At 40.2% G+C, this 13,603-nt stretch overlaps 2 long non-coding RNA genes and 2 gene segments (V, D, J or C); all 4 read right to left on the reverse strand.

Annotated features, from left to right (window-relative positions):
• Positions 1-13,603, reverse strand: part of LOC116057322 — a 78,344-nt gene that overhangs the window by 18,193 nt on the left and 46,548 nt on the right.
• LOC116057326 lies at positions 5,105-7,155 on the reverse strand. The gene is made up of 3 exons (XR_004106787.1): positions 6,979-7,155; positions 5,963-6,551; positions 5,105-5,494 (listed from the first exon to the last, which is right to left on the reverse strand). It is a non-coding gene; the product is annotated as an uncharacterized LOC116057326 (long non-coding RNA).
• LOC116057321 lies at positions 7,329-7,913 on the reverse strand. Its single transcript, XR_004895695.1, has 2 exons — positions 7,825-7,913; positions 7,329-7,746 (listed from the first exon to the last, which is right to left on the reverse strand). It is a non-coding gene; the product is annotated as an uncharacterized LOC116057321 (long non-coding RNA).
• On the reverse strand, positions 9,426-10,243 carry LOC118493731. The segment is given in 2 exon segments: positions 9,426-9,862; positions 10,037-10,243. Coding segments are annotated over 2 exon segments (450 nt in total).

A 13,603-nucleotide genomic window follows, 5' to 3' on the forward strand; every position in this document is an offset into this window, starting at 1 on the left:
CTAAATAGGGACTACTTTTTATGTAATTCAGAATGACATTTGAGATCTTACAATAAAAACCGATGAAGAGAAAAGCAAAGGTTTGCATAGACAAAGACATTATCAGGCACTGATGTGAGAAATCTAAGGCTCAGGGTGAAGAGAGGTGTGTGTGTGTGTGTGTGTGTGTGTGTGTGTTCATCACCACATCCTCATGATAAAAGCTGCATACTAAGTGCTGTGCCTCCACCTATTGGTTGAATGGTTTTTCAGGATTCAACATTTTCAGCACTCTTAATTCTAAAAATTAGAATTACAGAAGACTTTCTATGCCCAGTTATTGTAAGAGGTCATTATTTGAATGGGTGCATAGGTCAAACACAAACAATATTTAAGTAATATTATTGTACAAGACAACTACATTTTTTGCCCTGTTTTTTCACTACCTATTATTTCTGATATAAGGTTCATTGGCGCTTTCCAATAACCAATAACACTCATCAGTTATTCCTTGTGGGCAGTGTTGGGAAGGATACTTTCAAAACGTATTCCGTTACAGAATACATGCCCAAAAATGTAATTTGTAACATATTCCATTACGTTACTCAGTCTGAGTAACGTATTCTGAATACTTGGATTACTTCCACATTGAATTGCATTACAAGTGTAGGAATGCGGCTATCAAATCCTGCTTACTAAACAGGCCTATTCTGGTGTGTTCTTCTGTTCCAACTGGCTGAATGTGTATCTAAACAAGCTGATAGATTGTTGTGATTGTTGTATTTGTAGTCCCGAACTGCATACTACAAAAATCTAACCGCAGTCTAAGCTACCAAGAGCTAATTTTTGCTAACGTTAGCTAGCATGTCAAACGGGGCTAGTCCGTCTTTCAGTGGCTCTGGGGCTAGTAAATCAGCACATACTAGGAGAATGTAAAGTCTCACGTCAACTAAGCAGGTAGCTACCTGATACAACTATAAAATAGCAAGGTGACCAGTAAAACTACAGCAGACGACTACCACCCCTGGCTAATTAAAAAAACGTACTTTGAAGGCCCTGACCCACCAACCAGACGGGCCGACTGTCGGCAGAAAAGGCAGTCGGACTGATCAGTCGGGTCCCTGAGGTCCAAAAAGTGGACCAACAGATCCCGTTGCTCTGGACGGAGACCAGTGAAGGCCTTTAGAAGCACTTTTCCAGTGAGCACTGAGCGTTACTGTGCAGACTCCAACTGAGCGAGACGACGTAAATGTAACGTGAGCAACCTGTCTGAAAGTTGTAAGTCTTCTGGTAGCTGTGCCAAGAGAAATCTCAATCATTCCCAATCTTACAGAGACGGAGAGCATAGGTATATGTAAGGAGATAACATAGGCACAGGCTAATTATTGCTAACTAAAATGCTAGTTAACATTAGCTGTTTAAGTTGAATTACTAATGTAAGTCGAAACTGCCTGCGAGCTTCTCCTGTACTATATGGTAATTCCTCTACTATGAGACAGTAAGTTGCATGGTTATGACACGATCGTTAGCCTATTTTTACAAAAACGTCTGCTACGGAGCCATAACGTGAGATACAAGGTAATGGAGCCTTTTATACATTGTCGTGTTTCTTTAGAAATAAACAATGGACAAATAAAGTCTTTAAACGCTTCAGATGTGAAGTTATTTGCTGTCAAAGTGACGTCAAAATGAATGGCAGTCAATGGAATGCTAACGTCGTGTGATCGCTTTGTAGCATCAAAATGGCGCCATAGGAGGTTCACGCTCTGAAGCGAAGCTTACCCCCTTGCTCAGAACCATACAGTCTATGCTCAGAACACACTACTGAGGCGACGCCGACTTGAGCGTACGCTCTGCGCGTGCGCGAAACGTAATACGTCGCGAAACGTAATACGTCTCCATAGCAGCAGGCGGCTGCTGCTCTATATTGTTTCCATTAAGTCTGATTATTTCCCAGAAAATGAAAACCGGCAGCTGATTGGACGAACGCGTCACGTGGTTCTTTTGGAAATTCACAGCCAGGCTCTCATGGCGGCTTGTTCAGAATACGATCTCATGTTGTATTAAAATAGTTCACCGAAACATGTTTCTGAAAACATTTTAAGCGAGAAATAGGCCTTACAGTTTCTGAATCTGTCTTCATTTCAGATTGGTCAGTTTAAAAGATTTTCGTCAGATTTTGAGCGGCTCATGCTCCCCATTTCTGGGTGAGTCCCGACTTCCTTCTCCAGACTGAACATGTCGGGTCGGCCCAAATGAAGGCCGACGGCCGATGGCACGGGACACGAACAGACTCAAGTCACCGACCTCGCCAGACTGTCGGACGCCAGATTATCGGGCTGGTGTGTCTTCTCTCTAAGATGCTTCTTCAGGTTGGAGGTGGAGTAATTCGGACGCTGAAAGGAGGTTGGTTGCTGGCAAGCAGAGGTTGCACTGCACAGTTATATTTTATTATATTTATATATTTTATGTGAATACTGTTTGAATTTCCAAGATAGAAACTCATTCCTGCACTGGAATTCCTTGTGCCGCTTCGACTCCATTGTGACTGATCACGCAAATAGCTCATTTTTTCGTTTTCATATGGGGCTTCTGAAATGCATGGAGTTGCCTTAATTTATTTAGAGACTGAATAAACTAGTGAAACAGAAGTTGTAACTAACTGTCCAACTGTATTCTAAATACCAACTATTTAAATTGTAACTGTAACGGAATACAGTTACTCATAATTTGTATTCTGAATACATAACGCCATTACATGTATTCCGTTACTCCCCAACACTGCTTGTGGGATCTTTAACATCTCAGAAGATGAATAATTGCATTAGGTGTAGTTACGCTGTCACTCTCCAAAATGTAATGGCAGAAGTAGAAGTTGTCTTGAAACAGAAGTTGTCCTGAAATTGTCCCATAATCGAAGTTCATATTGCAATGCACTGAACTCCGACATCAGCAGGGCCACATGGAATCTGCAGACACTGAGTTTTTAGCATATTTTCTGAATATTTAAAAAAAACAATTACATTTTTTTTTAAATAAAACTGTTAACACATCTCCACCCCAAGCGGAAAAACACTCTGCTAAATCCCACACATTTTTAATCATTGCTGAAAACTGTAAAAAAAGAATCTGCAGATTCTGTTTGGGCCTGGACATCACCAATGACTCCATGTATCCTTTTTGACTAACTGCACAGTAGAGAGAGCTGAGCATTAATGCATTTTTGAAAATGTCTGTATTATCACAATTTGTATTGTCTTTTACTACCTACATTTTTTTTTACTTCAGTTCTAATGAATCCATTTAGTGATAATGAAGTATTTTCTCCAGAGTTTTGATACTCTGTCACATGGTTTCAGTGGTTTCCTGTTGGTGTGCTGTTATCCGCTGGATCATTATTGGAGGTTTTTGTACAAGAGCGTCACTGTCTTTATTACTGTGTATACTCGCTGCTGCAAAATACTCTCCGCTGTCTTCAGGGCTCAGGTTCAGCATGTGAAGATAAGCTGTTTTCTCTCCATCTCCACTCACGCTAAAGTGGCTTTCAAACGCTGGCTCAACCTTAGGAGATTTATAATTCATGTAGGCAATCAGCTTGAGGGAAGTGTCTCCTGCTGAGCGCTGATACCAGAGGATGGTGTCATAGCTCGGGATTTGATGTGTGAGGCTCAGGTTGGCTTCAACGTTGGGTTTCCAAAACAGTTGAGTCGGAGTCTGAGACACTTGTTTTTCTTTACTGAGGTAAACCCCTGTAAAGAGATCAAGACAATTGTAGTTTGTAGCGCAGTGGATGAAACCTTATTGTGTGTAAATTACAGTGACAAATAAGGAATCGATTATCAGTGGATCTAAATGTTCCACCTCAGTTCCTCCACCTATAAAGATTTTCGAGGGTTATATTCTAAATGAGGAAAATATGGCTTCATGAATGTGTAATACCTTTAATCCAGAAGACGGTGATGAGGGAAAGGATGAAATGAGATGGCATCTTGTTGAATGTGACGAACCAGCTAGAGTGTCTCGGCTTTGTGGAGCAGAAGGCGGGACAGGAAGAATAAGTTGACAATGAAAAAACTTTCTTTCATTCAGTATGTCTGCCTTTTCCTGAAAGGAAAGAAAACGCTGATGGCTGAAACTTTGATAAGTGAAAGTTTACCTTGTGCACTGATGACCTACTTTAGTTTAAAATCAGTAAATGAATGTTGGGAGCGGGCACCGAGTGGTGAGAAAAATGCAGTACAGATGGTGCCAAATTCAAGATAATTATTACAAAAATAGCCTACAATAGATGGCCTCTAAAGTTGTATTACTTTTATTGAGGAGGTGTTGTTGTGTGACATGGTTTTCTTAAGCCAAGTAGCAAATCTTTCGTGGTCTGGCATGACATGATAACCACTAGCTGGGATTCGGAATATTTAAAGTGCTCATATTATGCTCATTTTCAGGTTCATAATTGTATTTAGAGGTTATATCAGAATAGGTTTACATGGTTTAATTTTCAAAAAACACCATATTTTTGTTGTATTGCACATTGCTGCAGATCCTCTTTTCACCCTGTGTGTTGAGCTCAGTGTTTTAGCTACAGAGTGAGACATCTCACTTCTGTTCAGTCTTTGTTGGGAGTCGCACATGCGCAGTAGCTAGGTAAGGACTACTAGCCAGTCAGAAGCAGAGTATGAGGGCGTGCCATGCTAGCAGCTAGGCGAGCATTATAACGTGTGTTACAAAGTGACCACGTTTGTCCCTGAAGTAAAGGCTGGACTACAATAGAGCTGTTTGGAGCAGTTTGTGAATATATATATATATATATATATATATATATAAAAATAAATAAAACAAACACAATAAAGGGAAGGGGGGGAAAAGCCAAAAAGCATAATATGAGCACTTTAGCTGTGAGGAATAAATACTTGTATGTTTAATCCAAAAAAAAGTGCATGATAATTATAAATCAAGCTCTGTTCGTGAGTGTCAATGCTGTTGAGTATGACGAATGAATGACAAGCTGTCTAAAACAGGAAAGGGAAGTGAATTGTGACAACTTAAACATGATGAACAAGAGTGATAAGTTGGAAAATCAAAGTAAAACCACCAATAATCACACGATCATGGGGGAGATAATCTTTAACCTACATTCAGAGTGGAGGCGTGACAAGGTTTTTGTCAAGAGCAGATGGATGTTTGATGTACTGTGCTTCTCTTGCTGCACAAAAGTAGGTTGCCGTGTGTTTGTGTGCATTAAGATTATTTATGGAAAGGGAACCATTTTTTGCATCGCTTTTCAAATCTCCGGCTAATTTGAAATGTTCTCTAAATGGCTTTTCCACGCTGTCGTTTGTGAACTGTACGTATCCATATCCGACGAGTTTCAGAGCCGTGTCTCCAGGTGACTGCTGGTACCACAGCATCACTCTGTAGGCACTTTGTCCGTGTGTGCAGAAAAACTTCACATCATCACCGGCCTTTCTGATTGCAGCGGAGGGAGACTGATGGATCTGAACCCCCAGAGAAAAACCTACAAAAAGAGACCAAACCCAAGGTTTATTTTAAAACTGCACAGTATGAGCAGATATGCGATATTACTTGCAATAAATAAACAGATATTAGGGTGTACTCAGTTCTGCCTTACTGTTGCTTTCAGTATTCTGCTAAAATACAACAAATTGCTTGTTGAATTTAAAACAAATGAAAGGAAATCCTTACCAATGTTCTTTTATCGAACAAATTAAACACTGAATATAAAAGGTACGACTAAAAAAAGGTGACAGTTACATTTTAAAGTGCAGTTTTCTACTGATTTTTTTTTTTTTTTTTTTTTTTGTCAACTAACACAAAAAATCTCTGTTGCGATGTTTATTGCGCCAGTTATCGCGATGATGATTTAAAAAAATATATATATATATAGGTATTGTGCAGCCCTAGTTTATTTGCTTCCACATAAAAAAACTACAAACTTGTTGATTCAGAGAAGAGATAACATTACCTATGAGATGACAACAAAGTAGAAAACAGATCATTTTAGTTGTTTGTCCCATGCAGATTTAGTTCTCTGATGGGGAAGATCATCAGACGTCTACTCTGGCTATATGACTGCACTTAATATGTGAAAACCCGAGCGGAGATGCGAGGAAGTGAGGTAGAAATCACATGACAGAGACCTTGACTGCAGCTGGATGTTGACGACAAAACCACAGTTGATAAAGTGTGGTGTTAAGTTTTTGTCTAGTTGAAAGGAGATCCTCCTCAACGTGTATATCGAGCTGCACAGTAGTATGTTGCACTGTACTCCGACTCTTTTAGGTCCACTATGAACAGAGAGACGTTCTTTGCTGTGTTTCCACTTAGATCTCCAGTGATATTGAAATGCCCTTTATACGATTCTTCATAGCTTATGCTACTATATTCTACATATCCGATGAGTTTCAGAGCCTTGTCTCCAGGTGACTGCTGGTACCACAGCATCACTGTGTAGTCAGTTTGTCCGTGAGTGCAGACGAGCTGCACATCATCACCGGCCTTTCTGATCGCAGCAGAGGGAGACTGATGGACCTGAACCCCCAGAGAAAAACCTGCTGTAAGGACAGTTGGACACATAATTGATTTAAGATAGGGCTGCACAAAATATTGTTTTTATTATAGTCATCGCGAAAGACTGTGACACATCACAAAACACACTTAGGGATTTTTTATGTTAGTTGAACGAAAAACTACACTTTAAAATGTTTTTTTTTTAGTGGTGCATTTAATGTTAAATTAATTCAATAAAAAAAAAAATTTTCTTTTGGCTTTTTAAATTCAGCAAGCATGTGCTTCATTTGAGCAGAATACTGAAAGCAGCAGAACTGAGTACATTCTGATACCTGTTCATTTATCGCAAGTAATATCGTTATCGCAATGTTCAACAATGTCATCGCATATTTTCCTTCATATTGTGCAGCTCTTATTTAAGATGTGGAAGTAAATGCAGTACATCGTACTGCACAGTGAAGCCGTTGTTACCTGTGAGGAGATAGCAAAAGAGAAATCTAATCATCATGTAGAGACCGTTATTCTGAAGTCATGGATCAAACTTGGTAGTAAGTTATGACAGCGCCTCTTCTGTTTGTGTTTTCTCTTTAAACCGAGTCACATTAAGTAGGAAGCAAACGTGATGTAGAAAAGAGGAGTGGCTTCATGTTGCACATCAAGCCGATACGCTCTTCCTTTCACCGGATTCCCTTACAAGAGCTTTTTACTTTTGACAGATTTCATTACAGTACATATTAAAGTGTAACTAATGGCTTGACTGGTTAACACGGCACAGTTGCAGTATCTGTTGATTGTGTCAAACCAAAGTTCAACCACAAAAGCAGGTGTCTGGGAGCAGTTTATTCCATGTCTTATTATAAACCAGTGATGAGAAAAGATTGAGCAGAGTTTTTGTAAAGTGTAGACGGGATATTTGTCATTGTGCTTCTCTAGCTGCACAGTAGTAAACCGCACTGTGCTCTTGTTCTACAAGTTTGATTTTAAGAGAGGCGTTCTTTGCTGTATTTCCCCCCAAATCTCCAATGATATTGAAATGTTCTTTATATGGCTCTTCCATTTTGACATCTTTAAAGTACAAATATCCAATGAGTTTCATAGCTGTGTCTCCAGGTGAGCGCTGGTACCAGAGCATCACCCTGTAGTCAGTTTTATCATGGCTGCAGAATATCTCCACTTTGTCTCCAGATTCGGTGATGAGATCAGAGGAAGACTGACGGACATCAAGACTCAGACAGACACCTGGATAAGGGGAAATCAATTATCAATGCAGAAGATATAGATAAAGTTGTATTCCTGAATTATAAAAAAAATGATTACCAATGAGCCAAGAGAATAGGAATAGTGTTGGCATGTTGTCCTCCTGTCTGTCTGAATGAACACAGAACTGGTGGCAGAATAGTGGCTCTGTTAACTTCAGACTCTTTATCAGCACCCTCCTATCAAATCTAAATCAGCTAAATCATATTTCCTAGTTCATGTGTTGAGCTGACGAGTATTTCTGGAACTCCAGCGCCGCCTGCTGGAATGATATAAAAGCAAACATTTGGTTCCTAATCCACTCACCAAATGTGTTGGCAACCAGTTATTGTTCAGCTGCTCATACTTGTCACATCACTGTTTACTGACGGCACAGAAGTACACAGCGCTGTCCTCAAGCTGCAAGTCTTTCACAGTAAGAGCTCCGCTCTCAGTGTTTTCTTTGATGGCTGAATATTTGGTTTGAGGAACCCCCCCGTAGTCTGGCTGTCCACCAACAACTGTGTAGACAACGAGGGTCATGGTCTCCCCTGGCCGCTGTCTGAACCAGTACATCTGGGTATGAGAAATATCTTTGTTGTGGCTGCAGTTCATCTCTGCAGATTGGGAAACATAACGCCAACTGATTTCAGGGTGTTGGGTCACATCCTGGCACTGACCTGTGTGGAGAAAATACAAACCAAAATATAATTTGCATTCCTTCTGAAAAAGGAATATTAACAATGTAACACTTGTTAATGTTTTTTAAGATTTCTTTTTACTGTTTTCAATATTCTGAGAGCCAAAACATTAGTTTCTTTGTGCAAGCAAAAACATGTTGACATTGAAAAAGATAAAGATTGGAAAATATGATAAATAAAAACAAAAAGCCCAGTGTAGTCCAAATAAAGACTTGTGTAGGTCTCCATAAGCATATATACTGCCATGTTAATACATGCATAGAATCAATTACAGATGGAAATCTACTAATCATACTCTCTTAGAAAATACATAAACATCTTTATCCTTGTACCTTGAAGCCACAGAGACAAGACTTTAAACGTGATGAGATCTTGAGTCGTCATAGTGATCCTGGAACAATGAGATGCAGCCTCAGCAGACATGATGGGTATTTGACAGAGGTTAAACCCAGAAGGAATCTCCCATTTAAATCTGTGATCTTAATAGGTGGAAAAAACTATGTTGGTGAGAAGGGGTTGATACAGGTGCAAGGGGCTGTAATACAGAGACAAAACAAAATGTGTGTAACCTAGCAGCACAGAAGTACACTGCACTGCTGCTCAGGCTGAGTTTTTCAATTGTTAATGTGCAGTTTTGGTCTTTATTTGCACTCCCTTCCATCGTCACAGTCACTCCAGTCTCGGGTGATGCATTGTCTTTTTGACTGTTTGTACCAGAGGATTCGGTTATAGCTTGGAATGGTGTGTAAACATCTGATTTTGGCTGGCTCTCCTGGTCTGCTGTAAATGTCAGCTGGAGTCTGGAAGACTTGCTCACTGAGAGAGGAACCTGTTGAAAAGACACAAACCAAAAAAACATGACACAATGTGTAAGAATAAGCACAGGTAAATTCAGCAATGTAATAATGTTATGTTATATTGTAACTATCCCTTTAACATTATAATCATCCTGTCAACTACCACTCTATGCCACTGACTGGCTCAATATAAAGATCTGATTAAAGATATACTGCCACCCTATGAAAGGAAGGAATACAGGTGCAGGGGCTGAGCGCTGTAATAAAGACGTGAAACAATGTGAGGAGGTTTTTGTACTGAGGAGCAGTGATATGTAGCACTGTGTAAACTAGCAGCACAGAAGTACACTGCACTGCTGCTCAGGCTGAGTTCTTTAATTGTTAATGTGCAGTTTTGGTCTTTGTTTGCACTCCCTTCCATCGTCACATTCACTCCGGTCTCTGGATAGCCATCATTATAATTCACATATCCCAGGAACTGTAGTTGTCTTTTTGACTGTTTGTACCAGAGGATTCGGTTATAGCTTGGACTGGTGTGTAAACATCTGATTTTGGCTGGCTCTCCTGGTCTGCTGTAAATGTCAGCTGGAGTCTGCAAGACTTGCTCACTGAGAGAGGAACCTGTTGAAAAGACGCAAACCAAAAAAACATGACACAATGTGTAAGACTGGTAAATTTAGCAATGTAATAAAAATACAAAATTCAGTTATAGCTAAAATACCAGCACCGTAGTAAACTTGCTGTTCACAAAACTATAACCAGATGTTAAAAACGAATATCTTTTGATAACATTACCTGAAACCAGAATAGTGTTCAAATGAATGCTTAGGAACAGGATGATCATGTTGTCTTTTTGGTTTGGTTATTTTGTTTGGTAATAATTTTATTGTTGATATGAAAGATATCCTCAGCGTATCAGCAGTCATACTGATTATTTCCAACCTCCTCTTTGAGTAAACCCTCCTGTCAGCAAACCAACAGGAAGTCATTAGGTGGGTGGTGTCATAGTTCATCCTCCCCCTTCTCCACCATTATAACCCTCAAGTCAACTACCACTATTGGCCAGTTGTTCAAAACATTTAATCTGGATCAAAATGATCTGGATTTGGAAATCCCATTTTTTTGCTATTCAGGATCAGGTAATCCATCTTACTTTTATACCGGTTTCTCAAAGCAACATTGGACTGGATCACCCTGATCCAGATACAGTTTTCAAGATTACCAAATCTGGATTACCAGTGTTCTAAATGGGACAACATATCACAATGTGGGCTACGAGCTATGTAAAGAACAGGTAGAATAGCCAACATGGGGTCACTGTAAGTGTTTCTTATTTTGAGACAAAACACAAAAATAACAAACATCCACTTCCATTCATAATTTCTTTTATGACCCCTCATCTGATCCACAACAAATAAAAACAAATATACATTAAATACATTGTGGATATTTTGAAAACGTCTTAAAAAAAATAAAAATAAAAAAAGGTTAAATGTCCAATAGTTAACAAAATAAAGAATGTTAAGGGTTCTTCATCTGAGGAGGAGAGACCAGCATTTCCAAGCCCTGCTTTTAGGAGGCGGATCTGAAGTTTTGCTTTGGTTTGCTGCAGTTTGGTCAGCTTGATTTGTTCCTCTGCCAGGAGTATCTGTGCTTCTGCTCTTTCAGTTTCTCGTTTAAGAAGTGAGTCATAGGCATCATCATTATTCTTCGGCAAAGCCGGCGAACCCTCTTTTCTGAGCTCCTGTGACTGCTGGCTCTACCAGTGAGGATCCAGTTTGTTCTTTAATAATAGGGCTGAAATCCAGAATGAATGTTTCCTCTGCATTAGGAGGAACTGGCTTACTTTCCTCTACAATCGTAGGCTCACCATCCCCTACAACACCTTGAATCCCGTGCAGAGCTTTAGAGTTCTCACCTCCAATAATGTCCAGAACCACATCTGTGTATTCACCTTTCTTAAATGGTTTGTTGCCTGTTTGGGTGTTTTTTTGCCTCAGCAAGGTCCTTTCTTGCTCTGGCCCTCAGATTCTTCCATCTAAATTTCACTTGCTCCAAGGTCCTCTTCTGGCCAGACCCCATTGCATTCACATTCTGGGTGATTTCAACCCAAATGTCTTTCTTTTTGTTAGTCACCATTCCACCCGCAACAGAGCTTCCTACTATTGAGGCATAATGGCACTTAACACCCTCCAGCAGTGCATGGGTTTCTGCAACTGTGAAATTAGGTCCTTTTGAGTCCATGATTCCACCTCATCTGTTGTAGTGAACATAGTATTTATAGGCCTTGGGCATGATTGACTTAATTGAACACAAGCCACAGCACGTCAGCCAATTGGTGTGTGTGGGTATTTGACAGCCATCTTATATTCAGCCTTTCTCAGTGGACTTAGAGAGAGGCACTGACATGGCAGGTATTGTCCATCGCTACCACCGTTTTGGTGGAAGAGGATACCGTCAAAGGGTGTATGTTGAGCGTGCACAACCACTGGAGCAATACACCACTGAAGAACTGTATGTTCGCTTTCGCTTTGCGAATGCTGATATTCAGTACATTGCAGACCTTGTGAGGCCAAAACTTCAACGGAGAACCCGAAGGAGTCACAGTCTGTCTGTGGAAGAACAGGTCCTCATTGGTCTGCGCTTCTATGCATCTGGGACTTTCTACCAAGTTGTTGGTGACAATATAGGAGTGGACAAATCAACTGTGAGTGATGTAGTGAAAGCTGTGTCAATTGCATTGGCCAGCCTGGTCAATCAGTTTGTTTCACATCCAAAGGATGTCCAGATTGCCCAGACAAAGCACAAGTTTTTTCTTTTGGGGAACATGCCCAATACTATTGGGGTTATTGACTGCACTCATGTGCATATCCAAGCACCTCATGAGAGGGATTGGGAGTACATCAACCGAAAGGGGAGGCGCAGCATCAACATCCAACAAACTGTGTCGTGAAGTGGCCTGGGTCTGTTCATGATGCACGTATCCTGAGAGAGAGTGCTTTATACAGAGAGCTCCAAACCAACCGACCGGATGGTATAATATTAGGAGACAGTGCCTATCCACTCCTACCATGGCTGATGACTCCTTTTCTTGCAGCAACCACACTTGCGCAGGCACGCTTCAACACTGCTCATTGCAAAACAAGATGTGCAATTGAGCGTTTAAATGGAGTTCTGAAGAGAAGCTTTGCATGCCTTAACTACTTGCGAGTGGAACCACAGGGAACATGCAACGTAATACTTGTGTGTATCGTCCTGCACAACATCGCTACCAGGTGCAATGTCCCTCTCTGTGATGATGTTTATGATGCACCTGAGCCTGTTGAAGAACCAGACCAACCTCTGGCGTTCTGTCAGAATGAGGGACTGACTGGATGTATAGTAAGGGATGCAATTGTTAGAAATTATTTTTGACAGGCTCATCTCTGATGATTGTTTCTTTGAAATTAATATACGGTGATGAATGACAGAAAAATGGAATATATTTTTGTTTATTGAAATCTGTTTGGGGGATTATTTCATGGGGACAAGATCATTTTAATTTTTATTTTATTTTTACTTTACTGAATAGCTTAATTGGTAGCCTATGTCTACTTTATCACTGTTACAACGGTTACACAAGTCAAGTGCAAAATATAAATAAAAGTATATACACTAAATGATACAAATGTATTATTTGACCAATTTTAAAGTTTTACTACATTTTCTTCCTGGAATCCACCTTGAAATCCTGCCCCCTGTTGAGATCAGGATAATCCTGTTTTTTTGGATCAAAGTTATCCATATCCTACTGACAAGTTTTGAACAACACAAACTGAAGGTTTGATCCAGATTAAAACTAGGATTGGATTCCGTGATCTAATCTGATTTCAGATTCCTTCTTTCCCTTTTGAACAACCCATTTTCAAGATTTGATCCAATCCGATAACCAAAATCCGATCAGCTTACCTTTGAACAACTGGCCCTATATGCCACTGGCTCAGTATAAAGATCTGATTAAAGATATACTGCCATCCTTTATGAAAGGTGGGCATACAGGTGCATCGGTGAGACTGTAAGCTGTTACATCCCAGGAACTGTAGTTGTCTTTTTGACTGTTTGTACCCGAGGATTTGGTTATAGCTTGGAATGGTGTGTAAAGTTTATCAATGTTTTAAGCCCCCAATGTCTCCTTCCATGCAGCGCCGCCTGGAAGGCACTAGGATTAGGCTATGGTTAGGGTTAGGTGCCTTGAAGTCAACAGTCACAGCGCTGCTTGGAAGGAGACGTTGGGGGCTTAAAACACCATCAAGCGTGTGTAAACATCTGATTTTGGCTGGCTCTCCTGGTCTGCTATAAATGTCAGCTGAAGTCTGGAAGACT

The sequence above is a fragment of the Sander lucioperca genome, chromosome 18 (assembly GCF_008315115.2).
Source record: "Sander lucioperca isolate FBNREF2018 chromosome 18, SLUC_FBN_1.2, whole genome shotgun sequence".
Taxonomy (NCBI): Eukaryota; Metazoa; Chordata; class Actinopteri; order Perciformes; family Percidae; genus Sander; species Sander lucioperca.